We start from the raw sequence: 21,743 nt of genomic DNA on the forward strand, positions 1-21,743 counted from the left end.
GGAGAAGGGGTTAAAAGCATGAGGAAGAGGAAGGGGAAGAGAATTATAATGTAAGAAAACTGAAAATAAGAAAATACAAGAAGCAGGGGAGAAGCTCAGTCAGTAAAGCACTTGCCATACAAGTGTGAGGAGCTGAGTTTGGAGTCTCAGGTCCACATAAGACGTGCATACAGCAGTGTATGCATGTAGTACTACCGAGGCCACAGGAAATGAAGCAAAGACCTGGAACTCACAGCCTGTTGGATATGAAACAACACCCAGGACCTTGGAGCCATGGGATCTGCATAAAGAAGTATCATGTATGGTGACATTGAAACTCCAAAAGGAGGTGGCCAAAATGTGTCTACTGCCACTATAATTTAGATTCTGAAAACTACCTTTTCTCTTTAGTAATACATGAATTAACCTGGTCATGGCTTAATGAGCCAAAGTAATAACCTGACTATGAAAATCTTGGAAAGGACAATCTTGTTTTTCAAAGAATATGCCTCCATCTTCCTTTGAGAGATAAGTTTAGCTAACTGGTTTCATTGTTTGTTCTTTTTGCAACACATATTTAGGTGACATGAAGAAAATGAAGAGTTAAGCCACAGGGTGGGAAGGAACATCCTGAGGCACTTACCACTCTCCCCAGGGACAGATTAACTGATAACTGTCACAACCCACAGTGAACACCAAGAATCCCATTTTGGACTAGGGGCAGGGAGAGAGGATGAGTATAATCTGCTGGGCGTGGTGGCACACGCCGGTAATGTCAGCACTCGAGAGGCAGAGGTAGGAGGATATCTGCAGGTTTGAGGCCAGCCTGGGACTACAGAGTGAGTCCCAATAAGCCTGGGCTACAGTGAGACCCTGTCTCAAAAAATTAAGAATATAACCTGATGGGAATGTAACTAATACCAAATAGGTGCATACAATAAAATTCATAATCAATTAAAATTTTTAAAAGAGCTAGAGAGATTGCTTAGTGGTTAAGGCACTTGCCTGCAAAGCCAAAGAACCTAGGTTCAATTTCCCAACAACCACATAAGCCAAACGCACAAGATGGCACATGTGTCTTGAGTTCATTTGCAGCCTCCAAACACCCTGGTGCACCTATTCTCTCTCTATCTGTCACTCTCTCTCTCCCCCACCCCCTCTCAAATAAAGAAATAAAAGCAAAGCTGACTGTAGGCTTGAAAAAAAAAGTAACTAGAAAAGAACACAAATTGCTCAACTGTATGAATGCCACAGCAGGGCCTGTTTTCACAAAGCAGACTTGAACCCTGATAACAACCGAGTTGTGTGCCCACCTCTACCTCCAAATTCATAGTTGAAGCCTAACATTGTGACCTCTATTTGGTGGTAGAGCCACTAATTAAGATTACATTAGGACACACAGCAAGGGTCTTGAGCCACTATAACAGGAACCACTACAGGAAGCAGAGGAAACAATAATGGATGCACATGCACAGAGAAAAGGCCACATAAAGACAGAGAGGAAACAGCTGTCGGGGAGCAGCAGAGAGAGCCTCTGCAGAAAACAAAATGCCAATACCTTGATCCAGCCCTGTTCTAATCTTCAGAACTGTGAGAAATAATTTTGGTTAAGCCCTTCAGCTTGCAATAATTGTCAAGGAAACCTAAAATAAAACCTGGCTAATTCAAATCTGGAAAATGGCTACCAATAAATGAATTTTTTCTTTCCTGTGTGTTTTGCTATCATGGAAACTAATGGGAAGTTATTTTATTTCTATTGGTTAGAGCCCCCTCAATATGCAAGAGAGTATGAAAATATCTCTAAGATAGTAACACATTTTAATTTACTGGAAGTAAAGACATTCCTAACTGTTCCAATCTACCAAGGTTTAGAGCAAATATTCAATAATGCTGTTTATTGATGTTTGGCACATGAATAATTTAATCACATTAATTGGAGAGAAGATTATGAGTCATGTAGCTAGCCAGTCATATAAGAAATATTTAGCCAACATCACATCTACTGCTGTCAGCCCCTGTTGATAATGTAAATGGAATGCATGCTTGTGACATTGGCTCTCAGAGGACAGACTAACAGACATTATTACACAGGTTAACTCAGAAATATCACAGCAAACAAAATATGCAATGACAATTGATTATTTGTTTAGTTAGTATTTGAAAAAGAAGTGCAATATTATACTAGAATCAAACAGGTCTTTCTTCAAATATCAAAGTAACTTACGAAGTAAATTGTACATTTCATCATGTATTTAAAGTCAGTAGCAAAACAACTCTTGTCAGGATCAGCCTTCGCCAGAATGATTTCATAATTGATGCCAGGCCATCTGCTTAAAAACCTGCAGCTCTTGCTTATGCTCAATCATTGTTTCAACATCAATTGGCTTGGTCAATGGAACAAGAGGGAATTCAAGGTCATCAATACTACTCAAGTTCATGAAGATCTCCCTGAGCATCATTAGGTTGCTTGTTCTTTTAAGCGTTCAGTTTTTGTGACTGAATGACAGAAAACTACTCTGTTTGGAGAAGTTACTATAAGAGCTAGAGACAATATGCCTGAACTTCACACCAACTACTGGACATGAAGTAAGAACTCTAGGTTAATATCATTTCATAGTAAAAATTGGCATACTATTGTTAATGACATATTGTGGCTTTCTCACGTGATCACTGATGAATTTGTGTTTGACTTACACAAAACTGAACTTTACTCAGCAGTTAAGACAAATGAAATTTGTAGAAAAATGGATGGATCTAGAAATAATTATGTTACAGACAGTGACCCAGATTCAAAAAACCCAAAACCTCACATTATCACCCATATGAAGATCCTATAAACAGGGGTAAAGATGGGTAAAACCTAAAAAATAAAAGAAGAAAGAAAGATGGACAAGAAACGCTGATAAATGGCAAGGAAGGAGACAAAGGGCAAAAGGACACACGTGACATGTCAACAGAAAATGAGAGATACAAGGGGGAATAGAGGAATGGAGATAAGGGAGGAGAGGAAATTCAACTAAAACAAATTGTATTTGGGGAAGAAAGACCATTGCAATGAGGAATGTGATGTCAGGCAGAGACATTGCAACCAGAGTTTCATGTAATTGTCATTCTTCCATTACAAGCAAAGGAGACAATGCTAAATGTGGAGAGTAACACACAGCTCCCCTGAAGCCAAGAGTCAGGTGCTGAGTATGCCCCCAAACTGGCAGCTACATTTGTGTAGGCATATGTGGCAGGAGTCAAAAACAAAAAAAAAGATAGTTTCAAATACTCCACAACAGATTTCAAAACCCACAATCAGAGGCAGAAAACAACTAACTGAGTAAATAAAATACTGAAAAGAAACAGAGTTATAGCAATAAAAAAACTTGGTTGTTGAAAGATGACAGTTCACTGACAGTTTGAAAGGGACCCCCATTCTTCGGACTGGGCATGTTTAAAGTGGTTGAAAACCCATTTCAGAAATGTGCACTTTGAAGTCATCAGAGCAGCAAGGAACATTGACAGTGGACACAAGGAGCCTGAAAACCGTCCTATGTTTCTCCTTTGCCATGTATATAGTCATTGCAAGTGACCTCTGGCCTTTTTCCTTGGCACTCATAATGGAGAAGCATCAGTGACTGTTCAACATCATTATAACTGCACCACCAATTATATTATGAAAAGCAGTGAGCATGCACTACTGCACTGAAGATCATTGTGGTTTCGGTTTTGTCCTTAGCTATATTTTAGCACAAAGCTTGGAACAATAAACAATGATCAGATGTGTGAAAAATACTTCTAACAATCTCTAGGCTTCTGCACAGACAGAATGCTGACAAAATCATTCCTAGTTGCCCCCCCCCGGCCCCCCCCCCCCGCCCCCGCCCAGGAGACAGTAACACTTAAATAATCATTCACAATCTGTTTAGGCCATACACAATGACCATGGTTGGAACAACTTGGAAATAAAATTAAGTTGGCCTCTTTGCCTGGCTTTTAGCAGCCAGGTATAAAATGTCCTCATGTCGTCCTCATGTCTTTAGTTTGAAGCTAGGATAAAATTTAAGAATAAATTTGGATTTATACATCTAATGTAGGAGAAGCTCTGACTATGCTTCTAGTAGTGAATCAAAAGTTGTCACTGCTAGAAAAGTGTCAGGTTACTCATATAACAATAGCAAATTTTTTTTTTAAAGTGCTGTGTCAACCACTTACCCTTCTGTCCCCACCACTCCACTAAAATGAGATCTAGCCACAATACTCCACTAAAATGAGAATGTAAGAAATACACACAAATGTAAAATTAGTGGGGGGAGAGGGAGAGAATTACCATGGGATTTTTTTTATAACCATGGAAAATGCTAATAAAATTTAAAAGAGAAAAAAATGTAAAATTAAAAGATGCAAAAAAAAGCTAGAATGCAAAATGGTATTAAAAGTAATTAAATACAAATTTGTCAGCTGGAATGTAGCAAGTTTTTGCTAAAAACAGTTGTCAAAGATTTTTTAAAAAATAATTTCCATCTTGGAAGTTTTTAAATAAATTATCAACCTTTTGTAAACATAAGAAAAAAATTTGGTGCTGTAGATATAGCTTAGTGGTTAAGACGCTTGCTTAAAAGCCAAAGGACCCAGGTTCCATTCCCCAGTACCCATGTAAAGCCAGATGCATAAGGTGGCACATACATCTGGAGTTCGTTTGTTGTGGCTAGAGGTCTTGGTGTGCCCATTCGCTCTTCTCTCTCTCTCTCTCTCCCTCTCTCTCTCTCTCTCTCTCTCTCTCTCTCTCTCTCTCTCTCTCAAATAAATAAATAAAATATAAATTAAGAAAAATATTTTATGACACACCATATCTCAAAAAAATTAACTCTTCAACTAACTTTTAGAGTTGCTGGATAAAGTGTTTAAATAAAATAAAAGAGCAAATAAAGTCCACACAAAGGATAAATAAAAAGACATTTTTGGGCTGGAGAGAAGGCTTAGCGGTTAAGCGCTTGCCTGTGAAGCCTAAGGACCCCGGTTCGAGGCTCGGTTCCCCAGGTCCCACGTTAGCCAGATGCACAAGGGGGCGCACGCGTCTGGAGTTCGTTTGCAGAGGCTGGAAGCCCTGGCGCGCCCATTCTCTCTCTCTCCCTCTATCTGTCTTTCTCTCGGTGTCTGTCGCTCTCAAATAAAAATAAATAAATAAATTTTTAAAAAAAAAGACATTTTTGCAGTGGAATAGCCACTGATGGGACCCACATATTCTGATGAATAATCTTACACTGGTACTCATGCAGGCGAGTCTACAATCAGTAGGTCACACCCCCACACAAAGTTTAAGACAGACGGGGGTGGGGGAGCCTAACCTTAAAAAGCTTTGGCTCTGATCTGCAACTCACAGTACCAGAAACAGGTGCTACCCACATTGAGCTGTTGATCGAAGAGACCCATGAGGTCCCCAAATCAAGACAGCTTTCTGTTAAGGCACTTGATTACCCACCTGAGGTAAAAGGTAAGACCCTATTGCTGAAGACACCATATTCTGTCAGCACAAGCATTGAGAGACGTGGCTGGAATCCTGAAGAGAGCCAGTCCCCAGACAGCCTGTCTAATGCTTTCTACATGAGCTACTGGGGGGAAAGTGGCCAATAATGGTGTGAGCAACCAGGGGTCTAGGCCACTCAGAAGCAAACACCCTGACAACATATACACACCAGTGCAATGGTAGCACACAGCCTTGGTGGGCAGCCAATGCTTTTTGCTTTGGCTAAGTGATCCACTCAGTGGAAAGTAACATATCTGGAACTAGGAACCAGGTCTGACTCCTATGGAGACAAAGATTATGATCTACAATGTCAAGCTCCCACTAGTCTTTGGCTAAAAGGGAGGCTACATCCATCAACTTCTCCCTAAGTTAATAACACTTATCCTATTTAACCTATGCTGATTTTACTCTCCATTGGAGAATCTGTTTCTCTTTTTCAGAAGGTAGTGAAATGCAAGGAGATGAACCCCCCTCACATCTCAGTCAAGGCCCATGTGAAACCACAGGGGAACTGGGAAGATGAACATGAGTGCAGCTGCCATGATGAGCCTGACAGTCAGCACCAGGGTCAGAAAAGAAAATTAATGCATTACTAGGATAAATTACCTAAGCTCAATAAGGACACTCTGGCTCAAAGTCTCTTCACAGATCAATAAGACAATATTTGAAGATATGTAATGCTCAGACATTAATGTTGAAATTACAGATTTCATTACTAATGAAAAAACCTGGGCTGGTGAGATGGCTTAGCGGTTGAGGTGTTCGCCTGCAAACCCTAAGGACACGGGCTCAATTCCCCAGCACCCAAATTAGCCAGATGCACAAGGAGGTGTACACACCTGGAGTTCGTTTGCAGTGGCTGGAGGCCCTGGCTCACCTATTCTCTCTTCCTCTGTCTCTCTTTCAAATAAATAAATAATTAAAATATTTTTTTAATTAAAAATAAACATACAAGACTTGGGAACCCAAAGAGCTGCTTACTCTCCCAGCAAACATATATGAATTCATTCATATATCTTTCATAGTATTAAATCTATGAAGACTGTGGAGAAGTTAAATTATTGTAAGTATTGTAGCTTTTGTTCACATGTGAAGGTAATAAGAAAACGGATTCAAGCAGATTTCTTTGCGTATTTTCTTAAAAGAAATTCATACAGAAGTAGCCTTTCCAATTGAAAAATTATACATATATAAATAAAAGTTGAAATCTATACAACAGATTGAGTGCTGATACACTAAAATGTCTAAATAATAAAGTAGATTAAAATTGGAATCTAAATATGAAAGTTGTTAAATATTTTATAGATAGAATTTTGAAAAGCAATAACTTTTAAGTTTTTCAAATTTACCAAAATTATGCTATTTGAAAATTAGAAAATAAGGTTTTTAAAATATATCTCCATACAAACACAATTACACAAATAGCATTTTAACTATTCGACCTATGTAGGCTTGGTGAGCCAATGGGGTTGAGCAGGTCCCAGCTCAGCAGTTCACAGTGGGTCAACACTCATCCACCCTTCTGATGTTGACCATTCGTTGCTGCTCACCTGTCTCACTCATTCTTTCCAAAGGAGAATGGGCATGGATGGCACAATTACCCACAATGTTCCTGGTATCAAAGGTCAGACTGGCTTCTAAATAGTGGGATGTTTCTGCAGGTCTGTCCACACAAGTGTTCCATGGTATTGAATCTCAAATCTCAGAAGACTGTGGAAAGGTTAAAAAAAATCCCTGTTCTTTCCCTATTTTTCTCTCTCTTCTCTCTCATTTTCTTGCAGAAGTTCTAAGAAGGAAACATTGCTAAGTTAATATGTATAATACCTATCTTTCTGCTATATCAAGGCTATCCCTAATGCTGTGAGAAGGTCCCTCTTCACTGGTTCATTAGGTGGATTAAGCACTGCTTATTTGTCAAGTGATTAATAGAAGTGACTACAAATTCATTCCATTTACTAGGACACATAGAGAAACTTGAGCTTTGTTAGTTAGCTCAGCCCCAAAGGTCAAACTCCAAACTATGTTAATTTTGTAATATAGTACTAAAATGATGGCAGAAAGATTAAGATGCATGCCATAAATCAAAATAAATTCTCTTATCTGGGTTGCATGTAATAAATAATGTTTGAAAATCAGTCAACTAAATAATATTCATCACTCACAGAAGGACCTATAATAACAACAAAAACAAGAATAATAAGTCTATGATGTCCTCTCTCAGTCTCATAAAATTTGGTGTCTAAATTATCAATTAGAGGTATTTCCTTGTAACAAGTTTTGAAACAAAGCCAAAGAATAAAAATTGAATAATTTCACAATATCAGCCATAAGCTCCTTCTAATAAGCCATGCCTACATCTTAAGGTATTATCTGTCATCTTGCAATGTCACCAGGGGGCTGTCATAACTTTACCACCTTCCTCTCACAAATACTTACAAAGAGTTCAAAAGATGCCACATTGTCCTTGAGAGATGATAAAGAAGACTATACAGCCATAAGAAATATAAAACAGAGGGGATGGAGAGATGGCTTCGCAGTTAAGGCACTTGCCTGCAAAGCCTAACAACCCAGGTTCAGTTCCCCAGGACCCACATAAAGCCAGATGCACAAGGTGGAACATTTGTCTGGAGTTTCTTTGGAGTGGCTGGAGGCCGTAGCGTACCCATTCTCCCTCTCTCTCTCTCTCCGCTGCTCTATCTATCTATCTATCTATCTATCTATCTATCTATCTCCTCTTTCTCTCTCTAAAATAAATATTTTTAAAAAAGAAACAAAAACAAGAGATCCTAACTAATCTCCATTATGGAAAAAGAGATAAATCCCAGAAACTACAAGGAATGTGAGAGAACTATTATGACAACTTGGTCCTGAGGTTGCCTTGTAAAAAGTATTTTGAAGTCCAGTCTTGTCTGTGGAGAGAAGCATGAAGACTTGCTTCATAGATATTTGTTGTCTTTTGATAACGTCAGTGCTCCACTTGTTCTTGCTAGGTGTCTAATGTATGCCTGTTGTGTGTTCATCATCAGAGCAATGGTTGAGTTAAGAAAAGCTAGCCTCAATACAGTTAGATGGTTATGGCATTTGTAGCAGACACTTTGCCAGTCAGTCCTAACTGCTTTATGTTTATGGCCATATTTAATACTCTATTAGTAACTTTTCTTGTGGCTGAGACAAATAGCTGACACTAAATCTGTTGAGAACGTCCCAGGCAATTTTGGCTCCACAGCTGGAGTTCATCACGGAGCAGAAGGCAGGGTGGCAGAACCATGCAGCAGCTCTTCACAGTGTGTCACACAGCTGCCAAGTGGAGAACGGTGAATACTGAGGCTCAGCTAGTTTTCTTGATTCAGTCTGAGATCCCAGCCCATGGGATGGTGCCACACCCAGTTACTATGAGTCTTTCCACCTCAGTTCACTAATCTACAAACTCCCTTACAGACGTGCTCAGAGATTTGTTCCCATGTTACTCTAGATCCACTTAGTTCACAACAGAGATTAGCTGTCACAAACCTCTTCAGTAAATATTTTAAGTTAGGTATAATGTCACAGATGCAAGAGCCCTTTTTAGATAATGGTATAATGGTTTTTTGTTTTTTGTTTTATTTTTTTGGTTTTTCGAGGTAGTGTCTCACTCTGGTCCAGGCTGACCTGGAATTCACTATGGAGTCTCAGAGTGGCCTTGAACTCACGGTGATCCTCCTACCTCTGCCTCCCGAGTGCTGGGATCAAAGGCGTGTGCCACCATGCCTGGCTAAATTTTAGATAATGTTTAAATTAATAATATTGGTATAGATAGTAAGTATAGAGCAAGAATATGACATGTTTTGATGCAATCTGCATTTCATACTGCCTCTTTATAAGAATTAGACATTGCTAAGTTATATTAAAAATATTCCCAAAACATTAATACTGGCAGTGCATTTTGTATCTCAATGTTGGATTACCTCCCAGAAGTTTAAGGACAAGGCCAACAATAACTGTTCATTAGGCTATCACACTTGCTGTCAAATTTTGAGGTAATTAATTTCCTGAATAGAAGTGCCTTTCATGACTAAAGCCATTGTCCAGAAAGATGGCAACTGGATCGTTCTTGAATGAAAGTGACTAGCATGTAGACAGCTGTGTGTGTAAGCAACATATCAATGTAAATGAACACACAGAACCTTCTCAGATGATATCAAATATTGTCAGTTATGGTATTTTCACTGTTTAGTATAGTTCCTGTCACATGGCAGATATAAAACAAGTATTTGCAAAAACACAAAAGCCATTTTTGATTAAGCCACTTCATGATCCCTGGTCCCTTATCATTCACACCTCAATATTCAAGATCTTAAAATGAAGTGTACATGTGCAGACGAAATAGTAGAGCAAATATTTAACAGATTACAGAATAATAAAGGATAATAGTTATTCTGGGGATGGTGAATTTGAATAACACATGACTGAAAGGTATTCACTCTAAGATGGTAAGTCAATTCTTCATAGGTTGTGAAGATCTATAAAAAGTGGATTCTTGGGCTGAAGAGATGGGTCAGCTGTTGGGGCACTTGTCTGCAAAGCTTAATAACCAATGTTTGATTCCCTAGTACCCACATAAAGTCAGATGCCCAAAGTAGCACATGCATCTGGAGTTCATTTGCAGTGGCTAGAGAAGGCTCTGATGTGCCCATTCTTTCTCTATTTCTGCTTACAAATTAATTAATATAATATGTTAAGTGATGTCTCAAGAATATCTAAGATCCCATTATACCCTCACTTTCATACACACACACACACACACACACACACACCTGTAGGAAGTACCATCTATTGCTAATCCTCATGACATTTCTACCTGCTAGGTACACATATTTCTACCACTCTTCATTGTGTGACCTTAACCTCTTGCTTAGCTCCTCTGACCTTCATTTTATTCCTCACCTATTAAATGAAGGTGGGAGAAAATTCACTTTATGAAGACAAAATGGATTATTATAAATCTGACTTTTTCCACATTACCCAGAAAAAGACTAAGAGTATAATAATAGCTCTTAATATTACTTTTAAGAAAGTTAAAACACGTGGAAATTAGTAATTATTGCCCATTTTCACGTGCTGTGCAGCAGTCTTAAGATGCAAACAGGATTTGTATGACATCATAGTCCCACTTGTTTCCCACATTGTCTTTCCTTTGCACAATAACTTGACATTATGTTAGTGACATATCTCTAACAGGCATTTTTCCTGTTCATAAATCAAGGAATTATATAAACTTTTTACTGTATACTTTGCTTAGCAAAAAAATCATCCTGGGACATTTCTTGAACAAGTATTATACATCAAGTTCCTTCCATTTTTAAGTGATTATACTGAAACAAAGACACACACAAAGCCATTAAATCCCTAGGACAAAGGTTGAGATGAAATCTTCTGGGAATTTGCAAAGATCACCGCTAGACAGTGCCCTTCTCTACAAATGAAGGAACTCTATCAAGATGTCCAGTCCAACACAGATCAGCTGGAAATTAAAGAGCACAGGGAAAGTCTTCCAAGAAAGCAATTCATACTCATAAACCTCACAAAAGCTTACAGAGGAAGGACTGAGATCTTTGGTTAATATTAGACATACACTAGGGTTACAGTTTCATAGCACTGAGTCCATGCATACAGATTTCATGAGGTCTCTGGTAAAAAAAAAAAAAAAATTAAAAAAATAAAAAAAAGCACTCTGAGTACCTAATTTAAATCCATTATTTCACTCAATGCCTACAGAGCTATATTATTATTTTACCAATTCATTTCTAAATGGACTTGTGTGTAAGAATCCACTGGGATATCTGTTTGTTAAAAATAAAGATTCCTAATTCCTTCCTCTGATGTTTAGATTCATGGGAAAAGAAATAGTAATGATTTTCATTTTTAATAAGAAGTAAGTCAGGTGATCCTTTAATGCTTATAGTTTGAGAAGCTTATATTTCATAGGTCTAGGAAAATGAGCAAAGGAAGATGAAACAAATGACTCAAAATATCAGAGAGTTATGAACAGTTTGTTTAAAACCAAATCTAGTGCATATATTTAAACCATAACCAGCACCCTCCCCTGCAAACTGCTGCTGATAGCCCAACATAAATATGTACGCCTTCGGGAGTTACATTTAGAGATAAGCTTTTGTCAACTTAGTAACATGGTATAGAATGAAAAAAAATGTATATTATTTTATTAATACAGATCATGTGAAAATTTCCAGCAACATATGTTCATAGCCACCCACTTTCACCAACAAGTAAGTCCTCTCCTTCACAGGCGGGCTGCATATGTTATCATGAGGATGGGACACTCATGTTTGGACGGAGCTTGCGGCAGGTGCGACTTCCTACATATCCATGTCTGCTGAGTCAAAGTCAGAATTTAAACTAGCTTCTCCTTGCAGTGTGGTTTAGGAGGAAACAGCCAGGATGGTTGTCCCAATGCACTGCCAGGTTTAGAATATAATTTCACACTTCTGTAATTCCTGATGAGCTGCAGAAAGAGAAGGGAACTTGGAGATTTAGTGTGTCTCAAGTTTTCATTTTAGATACAAGGTGACTGAGGCCACAGAAAGGACAGGAGTCCTGTAAAAGAAGCGATGGTCATGCTTGGTTTTGACAGAATTTTGCCTTGAACTGTAATGTTATCTTGGGGAAAATAGGTAGAGCAGTGGAACTAAGTGTAGACAGCTGTGGTGGAAATCAGATGGAAGTCAGAGACCTCCTGGCTGTTAAGGATTATCCTTCAAAGGACCTGTAAGCACCTGGCTTCCTCACGGACCTCACCATTGCAAGAAATGTGGACTTTGAGTACAAACCCCAACTCTGCCACCCATTGAGAGTGAACATGGCAGTGCACATGGTGTGCCAGGCCCTCAAACCCCTCACTGTGAGCATAGGAAGATAACACGATTCATAAAGCCTTAGAGAATACAAAACATACCTCATAGCTTCTAAACTTTTGTTACCCTACTCAGAGGAGGGGCTCTGAGGTTGATACAATTTCTGACCCTAAAATTCTCCTGCAGAATTTTCTTGATGTAATTTAGGACTATTTTTAAAAGAGATGATTTCTTCTTTCCTTAGTAATAATAAAAAGACATAGTATGAAAACACAAGGGATATTAGTACACATGGGTGAGTGAATTTCTGTCAGTATAAAAACGGCTTCTGATTTTATTTTGTTTCTCTAAAAGGGTATTGGAAAGTTTTTGATACTAAATATATCATTCATTCAGAGGCAGGGTACATGGGAAAGATACCCCTCCTCTGACTGTTCCTATGAATCAGGAATGGAAACTAAGCACACGGTTGAGTGGTTGGGGAAGACTTTGTATGTAGGCCCTTTCAGTAAGAATTCGTGTTCAGAAAAGGAGGATGGATGTGCTTGGAGTCTACAAGTCCCCATATAAACACTAAGGATCATTACTGTTAAAATACTTCTCTGAGCAAAATACTTGGTTCTGCAGAATTAATAAAAATACACTTTTCCAAGGGCTGGAGAGATGGTTTAGCAGTTAAGGCTCTTGGCTTTGAAGCCTGAGGGCCCATGTTCAATTCTGCAGTACTCACATAAGCCAGATGCACATGATGGCACATGTGTCTAGAGTTTGTTTGCAGTAGCTAAAGGCCCTAGTGTGCTCATTCTCTCCCTGTCTCTCCTCTCCTCTTCTCTTCTCTTCTCTTCTCTTCTCTTCTCTTCTCTTCTCTCTCTCTCTCTCTCTTTCTCTCTCTCTCTCTCTCTCTCTCTCTCTCTCTCATAAAATAAAGTAGAACAAAACAAAATATTTTGGCTGGAGAGATGGCTTAGCGGTTGAAGCACTTGCTTGCAAAGCCTAAGGATTCATGTTCTACTCTCCAGGTCCCACCTAAGCCAGATGCACAGTGACGCAGCTCGAAAGGTCACACATACACACAAGGAGGCACATGCACCTGAAGTTCGATTGCAGTGACTGAAGGCCCAGTGTCTTAATTCTCTATCTCAAACTATTTGTGATAGTAATGAATGGCTTCCCAGCTTCAGCTGACCTCAGTAAGCCCATGACTACTGAGACATGTTGTGTTGGATGTTTCCCTGCAAGTCTTATATTAATAAATTACCAAACAAAGGAAGACAGAATTATCACATGACATATGATAACATCACAAAATGAGGGGAACAGAGCAAGCCAGGGGAGGGAGCAAAGGTAGTCTTGCCACAGACATCAGTACTGACTCGTAGCTAGGGCACTACTCCAAGTTGGCTAAAGCTGAAGCAAACAAGCTCTCCCAGTTGTCTGAAACAAGGATAAATTTCAGTTAACCTTGAGACACCAAAAATTAGCACAGTCACTTCACTTCCTACTGTTTTCCAAGAGTCTCACTTCTTACTAATTCCCTAATTTATCAAACCTCTTCCTAAGAAAATCTGGAATGTAAAATAGAATAGAAACACGAAATGTACCTTGATGCCTCCTTCAGAAACTGGCATTGCGAAGAAACAAATTATAAGCACTTTCCTAGAAGAATGCCAAGTATCCCATCATTTTAATAAATATTCTTAGCAGTTCTCTCAGAGTTCCTACTGCACCAGCTTCTCTGAAGAATGGATTTGCAGTAAGAAGGTCCAGAACAAGAGTGTTATGCATAACACAGGCCCAGACATACATACCAAAAGAGCTGGGTAAATGCGACTTGAGTATAGAGGGAATAAATGCCATTTCCTTGCAATGAAAATTTAAACTTATGGAGTTAATTGTACATCTAAATTTACTTTATGGAATTTTTTCAGAAGTCTTCCTTAGGGATAAGAGTTGGGTAGAGTTTATGATTGTAACTGAATCCTGATATAAACCATTATTCTCATAAGGTGTGCAGTCCACTATTTAAGAGCAAAATTGTTTAGAATGTATGCGTGTGTGTATGCGTGCATGCATGCATGCATGCATGTGTACATGTGTGTGTGGTATGTAAGCCCTAAGAGCCTCTAAGTTTGCTGTACTCCTAAAGTATCAACAAATGTAGATAGATACAACAGAGTTGTTAACACTTATGTACTTCTCATAAAACTTTTGAATACCAATTACATGCCAGACAAAGTACTAAGTATATTACAACCCTACCAGATAAGCATTATTTTCATTTCATATAACCAGTACTTGAGTACCTGAGGCTTAGAGACAGTAAGTGGGATATAGAGGATTAATATGCATGACTAAAAGCATAGACAAATTAATGGAGAAATTTGGACTGACAAATAGCATTTCATTTTACAAGAAATATTTTGGCATCTGGACTGATACTGTCTGGTTCATAGGGAAACATCACCTGTATTTTCACTGTATCAACTGTACATCCAACAGAAAGTGGAAAAGACCACAGAGGAAAACATATATAGGTTCAAAAGATTAAAAAGTAGACCTTCCCTATGATCCAGACATAGTATGTCCCCATGAGGATCCAAGTTACTTACTATGGAGATAACTCATACCTCATGTTTTCTGTGGCACAATTCACAATACCCAAACCATAGAATCAGCCTCTGCACCTGGATGAATGGATGGATAAAATGTGGTATAAGTATGCAAAGGACTTTTATGCCTCTATAAAGAATGAAATTATATTGCTTGTAGAGAAATGGATGGAACTAGAAATCATGTTAAGTCAGTCCAACAAAAGCAACTATCGTACTTCCCCTCATATGTGGAAGCTGGAAGGAGGTAGAACACGAAACAAAAATCACTAGTACTGAGACAGGAAAATGTGACAGGGGTAATGAGAACCAACCAAGCGCATCATATGTATGTATGGAAATATCATCATCAAACCTCTTTCTTATACAATTATTATGCCAATTAAAGGAAAGATATGTGTTAGAGATCCAGTGTATTCATATATAATATGAGTCAATGTCAAAGAAGTTAAACACCTTTCTGAAATTTTTTCAGCTAACACCAAAGTCAAGCCAAAAATCTAAGACTCCAGAGTTGCAGTGTAGAATTTTCCTCACTTTGGTGTGCAGCAATATGATAAAAACTATTGGGACGTTTTCTCTTACATCCTTCTGGGTGGGAAGCATTTAGAGTACCACTTTGATTCTGCCTACTTGAAAAAATTACAATAGTGGACCCTTCATTTGGGCTGCCTTCTTCTAATGCCTAAGAAAGATTAAGAAACAACTAACTAGAGCTGGAGAGATGGCTTAGCAGTTAAGGCACTTGCCTACAAAGCCAAAGTTCGATTCCCCAGGACGTAAGCCAGATGCACAAGGTAGTGCATGCAACTGGAGTTCGTCTGCAGTGGCTGGAAGCCCTGGCATGCCCAATCTCTTTGTCTGTCACTCTTTTGTCTATCTATCATCTATCTATCTACCTACCTATTTATCATCTATCTATCTACCTCTGCTTGCAAATAAATATAAAAAAAGAAAAAACTAAGCACACATGCTTAGCTAAAGGCTAATTTTGCTTCTTTTTTACCCTTCTCTTTTCTATGTTTATCATTTGGCTAAAGATGCCTGTGGTGCCAAAAAAGTAAAAGGAGGTTTGAAAAGAAATGATTCATAGTGCAGCACAAAAGAAACAATATGAAGTGCCAAGACTTGCATAATATTTTTAATCATTCATTTGAGCCATGGCAACCGGTCTGAAATTTGTGAATCTTTGCTCTGTATGCACACACCACAGAGTCATATACCGTCATCTACTGTGTGGAACATTTCTAGGTCCCAGGTGCCTGAGAGCAGCCACACATAGTCATGCATCACAAGATATTAACTGTATGAGGAAGTTTCAAGTTCTCATAATCCTCCTCTTCATTTTGTAAATCTGTGTGCCTAACGGTGCAAATCAACAAAACATCTGACAGAACTTTAATTCACAATGGAACATTTTGAGTTGAAATAGAATTACGTATTTCTCAAATTGTCTACTCCCATTCTTTCACATCACCTCCAACATACATTGGGAAGACACTAGAGCACGTGAATTTGGACAGATTATAAAGTTGTGGATGGAAGCTCTTTCAGTCCAGTATTCTGCTTTCTGGATGACATCCTCCACAATTATCTACCAGTCATCTAAGAAATTATCTAACAACAAAGTTAAATACATACATAGAAGCTGCTGTTGACTAAAAGGATAGTGACAATGTGGGGAAGGGGAGTAAAAATATTTCAGCAAATATTTACTTTGAATAAACTTCATACTTGAGAATTCAAATGAGTTAAGTACTACCTGACCAACTGTGGCATGCATTAATTCTGTAAATGACAACGATGTCACTGAACAAATGCATCAGGACAAGAAAATTTCAAAAGACTTAGTTCTTCCTCAAAAACATGTTCACTAGGAAAAGCCTTTATAAATAAAACAAGGAGCAAAGAGTGACGATAGCTTAGGAGAATTTTTGATTTGACCAGAAACATACAGTCTTGTCAGTGAACCTTGTGAGAAATATGAAGATACTGCAAAGTCCCTGGAAAAGAAAGCCCACGACCATGGGAACCCCGGAACGCAGTCTAGCATGGGGCTGCTTCCAGGGCCAATGATAAAGTTTTCCAAGGAAATTACACAGTCCCTTCGACTGAGACAAGCCAACTGCTGGAATTTTACAAGAAGACATTTATCTCACTATCTTAGAGACGCATCTCAAAGTAATACATCTTGCTTTTGTAAAGCGGTCACTTGACTCTCCTGTGGGGGCAAACATGGTCTAGTTTTTCAGTCTGCAAAGCCCAGAGCGCTACAGAGAACATCTCTGCTAGGAAAAAGAAGAAAAAAGAATTCACCTCCATTCACTCAAACAGTCTTAAAAGATACACGGTTCAGATCAGACTCATATGGGATGCACAGGACAGAAGCGTTTATTCAAATGCGAACGAGGGGCTTCAACTTCGCAGGGTTCCTATCTCCGTGCCCCTTAAGCGCACGCTCCCAGAGGACCGCAGGGGCACGCCCAGCGGGACGGGTACCTGCAGGAAGGAGGGAGCGCGATGCCCACTGACCTTTTTGCTGTTTAAAGGACTGGATGGAGCCTGAATGGTGGACCATTTTCCCTTCGTGCGTCCCCGCGGGCTTAGGGAGCTGTCCTAGGGGGAGGCGGAGGAAGCGCAGCCAGACTTTCGCAGACGCTGCTGGGCTCCAGGAAATCCCCACGCCTGCGGATCGGATCGTCGCGGTCCCACGCCTGCTGTAGACGGCGCTCGGCTGCCAGGCTGCCAGCGCGGGTCCCCTTAGCGGCCACTGCTGGAATCACCCCGCATGGCCGCGCATCAAGTGCCGCAGTGAGGGTGGGCGGTGCAAGGGCTTGCTGCAAGACTTTCTCCTACGGACGGTTCCTAACCCCAGCGCGGCTCATTGTCAAGCTGAAGCCGGTTATCACACTCAAGCATTCTCGTAGGAACTTCATAAAAGTTAGCCAGGAAACATGTGGAGTTTTGCAGAAGGGTAGACTTGGTGTCTGTTCTGAGATGAAGGCATATTGGAGGGACATTTTCAGCTTTCACTCTTAAACAGAAATGTGGTGGGAAGCCACCTCTGCTCACCCAGTGGTATGTTTTATTAGATAAGTACTGGCAGTACCTAGCGCGTCACATCTGAGCTCTCTTCTGCTTCTGGAGATTTACATCCTAAATTATTTGTGACACTGAACTGTTTAATACTTAACAGGTAGTGAAGGAATATTATCCATAATGCTTAATTTAATCATATTAAAAGCCCTGCAAAGTAGGAATAGTATCATCATTCTAATATTATAAAGAGAAACCAAGGCCCAGAGCAATACAGAACTCCCATGATCACATAAATCAAACCTTATATGAAAGAGAAGACTCCTAATAGCCACAGTAAGTAACACTGGAAAGTCCACAGCAGTGGCAAAAACCAGACAGAGCCAGCTCACTGCAGATTGTCAGTGTAGCCTCCTTCCCCCCTTCTGCCCTCTGCCCTCACTCCAGCACAGTATTGAACAAACACAGAATAAGAGACTGCTCCTTGTCAGGTTGAAATTTTATCCAACTGACTTACCCAATGTTCAGGGTCAAAAGAAAAGCAGATAAAAGAGAGTGAAATTTCCAGAGGTTAAAAACTACAAAGAGACTGACTTACTGTTATATTCTCTTTGGTTTTCATGCATATTCCATAGTTCACAGGGAGTAAGGAGAATATAAACTTCAAAGAAGCAGATATTCTGATTATGTATAGATGCATAAATGCCAGAAGCTTAAAACTTCAATTCCTTACCATCTGCCCCAGTTCCTTAGGTGGGTAGTGTCAGTCAGGTGATCCTTACTCACAGTATCTTTTATGGGCTCAGTAACTGCCTGGGAGGTCATCTAACAAGAGGAAAGATATCAGCCGTCTGTCAATGTGCTGTAATATTGAGCAGTCACTCAGTAAGACCCCATGGTTACAAGTACTTAAGAAATGCTGGGTTTCAGAGAAAGAGCTCCATGTGTTATTGCTGAGTGAAGGCTAGCTCAGACCTGCAGCTGTCCCCAGAAAGGCTTGTGATACAGATACTTTATAGACAAACAGGCTGAAACCAGGAACAATAAATAACTTTCCCGAATTTTTTGTTTGGTTCATTCTGAAGTCAAACTATGATATAAATAAACTCTTAGTTCATTCTTATGCAACAAAACTAATTGGATTCTAATAAAACCCCATCCTCATAGTGAGAATCTAATTAAAAAATATATTCAGTATCAATTCACAGCAGGAAACTAATACCTAAGAAAGCACTGTCACTGTTATTTGATTGCAGTTTTGATCTTTTTACCACTTCCAAATAATTAGTACAAGAACAAGAAATGTTTATGAAATGTGATCATCTAATTTAATGAATCACTAGGAGGCTTCTAGTTCTACACCTGACTTCCAGGCATAAGAAACACCTTCCACTTTCTAGAACCTCTTCTGCTGGTCACTAATTTTCTGTACCACATCCTCTGACCAGCACCTTGGCAGGAGGAAAGGTGCCACCTGCTAGAACTACAGATGAATTGAGATGTTTTTCAACCTTGTTAGCTTAAAAAAAAAAATGTTTTTGTTGTTTATTTGCAAGGAGAGAAAGAGGTGATTAATGGACACTACAAAGGAATTCCAGATGCATGTGACGCTATGCATCTGGCTTTATATACGTACTGGGGAATTGAATCCAGGCTGTCTACCTTTGCAAGAAAGCATCTTTAACTGCTGAGCCATTCTCTCCAGCCACTCATTAGCTTTTTTTAATGCAAGAAGCTTAGAATCATTTCTGGCACACTTTACCTCACACTTAGGCAGTACAGCTATGATTAAACTATGTTGCCAAAAAGTTGATTACTTTCTTTCAAACTAGAAACATTTGAGGTTAGACTACCAGGTTCATTAGCAGGGGACTCAAAGGACATCTTTGCTTGTTTTTAAATCAGGCTTTTAAGGGAGGGTTGCTAGAGGAACGGTTCTGTGAGGGGATGAGGAAATTTTAAGCACCATCTGCTTTATAGGAAAGAGTGTAGAAGAGAAGGCGATGATGTATTTGTGTGAGAGACAGTATGCATGGATTACAAGTCGGGCTTGAAGAGAGGGGTTTGAGCAAAGGCCCTTCTGAAAGAAATCATTCTGTGATTTTGGGAAAGAAGCATTTTACATATAAATGTCGCCATTGTAAACCATTTAGGAATGGCTAAAAATCTTTAGGAAAGGCTAAACTTACTGTGTTGGAATGGTTTTTCATACTGTTTTGGTTTCAAAATCTCTACACTTAAGTGACATGAGGAAAGCTTATGGTGCAGGAAACTTTTCTCCAGGATGATGTAAAAACATGTCTTCTCCTCTGATAGTGCACAGAGTACCAATCAAAGCATGATTACATCAAAACTAGCTTTGGTGAACCAATGAGTTTATTAAGGTTCCTTACAAAACAGGGCCAGGGTGAGGGATTGCTCACAGGAGCAGCAGATGACTCAGAGGTACCTGCATCACCAAAAAGCCCACCCTGGCATAGGAGATGACTCACAGAAGCTGCATCTCTGGAGGCAGCTCAGCTGGTCTTGAGAATCTGGCCCACACGGCATGACTAGCAGGCAGCTCAATCTCAGTCTCATCCCCAAGCAGTTGTTTTCCCTTTATAGAGCCTTAGGAAGGGTCTCGAAATCTTGTTGCCATCTTTTATTTCCAGTGCTTTCTCCTTTGCTCCAAAGAATGTTTCAATTCCTCATTATCATAGCCTTGAGAAGTGGTTTTGTGACCTTTAAGTTCAGATCTACAAGATTTGACTTCCTGAATCAGAGCCTCCTTCCTCTCTTCAGGAGAGAAATTTTCAATTAGAAGGAATCTGCTACACAACAGTTTTTATATATTCTCCAGTAAAGGACATGGCCAGCAAAATGTGCAATGTAATCTTGACTAAGTTTGCAACACTTTGAAGACTACAAAAATATGACATCGGGGTTGAGGAAATGGCTTAGCAGTTAAGGCTCTTGCCTGTGAAGCCCAAGGACCCCAGTTTGATTCCCCAGGACCCACATAAGCCAGATGTATCTGGAGTTCGTTTGCAGTAGCTGGAGGCCCTGGCATGCTATCTGCCTCTTCCTCCTCCTCTCTCTCTGTCTCTCAAATAAATAAACTATACATGTATATATATATATATATATATATATATATATATATATATATATATGTATATATATATATGTATATATATATAAAATATATAATATATACATATACATCCATACATATATACATATGTGTATGTAGGTATATAACATTGTCTCCAGCGTAATCACTTTTGAAGTTGGGATGAGGGTTGACATCCTAATTACTCTTATATTTGCCTGAAATGTATGCTTTCTGCCAGTAATGTTCATTTAAAAAATGTTTAGTTATAGAATGCATATATGTTCTGCTCTGCACCCCATAACACAAGCCTCATGTGTCTATATTGCCATAACTTCAATTTTCCCTTAGTTTTCAATCATGGACCCAGGCTGTTTGTTTCTATAGTTTTTGCCCTCCCACAGCTCACCACCTGTTTTCTGTGCTTATTAATTAACTTAGCAGGCCTCCTACTACCTTTCGTCTCCCGAAGAGTCAAGGAATTCTGGTTTTACTTCACTGAGATGGTTTTTCCTATGAATCTTGGCATAAATGTCATCCTAGACCAGTGTGAAATTCCCTGCTCTGTGGGCTCCTAACCTGAGAGTTTTGTCACTACTTTGGATCTTGACTCAGGACCTTAATTAACATTAAAATTACCAATTCCAGTTTCTATTGCTTAA

The 21,743-nt window shown here is 39.3% G+C and overlaps 1 protein-coding gene across 2 annotated transcripts in view; it reads right to left on the bottom strand.

The window, feature by feature from the left end:
* Ano3 (anoctamin 3) overlaps positions 1 to 17,648 on the bottom strand; it is a 334,161-nt gene extending 316,513 nt beyond the window's left edge. For both annotated transcript variants that reach the window (XM_004660858.2, XM_045157620.1), the window contains exon 1: positions 17,484 to 17,648. In XM_004660858.2, coding sequence (XP_004660915.1) covers positions 17,484 to 17,529 — 46 coding nt within the window. In that variant the 5' untranslated portion in view covers positions 17,530 to 17,648. The remainder of the gene's footprint in view (positions 1 to 17,483) is intronic.
* Positions 17,649 to 21,743: the final 4,095 nt, after the last annotated feature.

This window comes from Jaculus jaculus, chromosome 8, assembly GCF_020740685.1.
Source record: "Jaculus jaculus isolate mJacJac1 chromosome 8, mJacJac1.mat.Y.cur, whole genome shotgun sequence".
In the NCBI taxonomy this organism is placed as follows: domain Eukaryota; kingdom Metazoa; phylum Chordata; class Mammalia; order Rodentia; family Dipodidae; genus Jaculus; species Jaculus jaculus.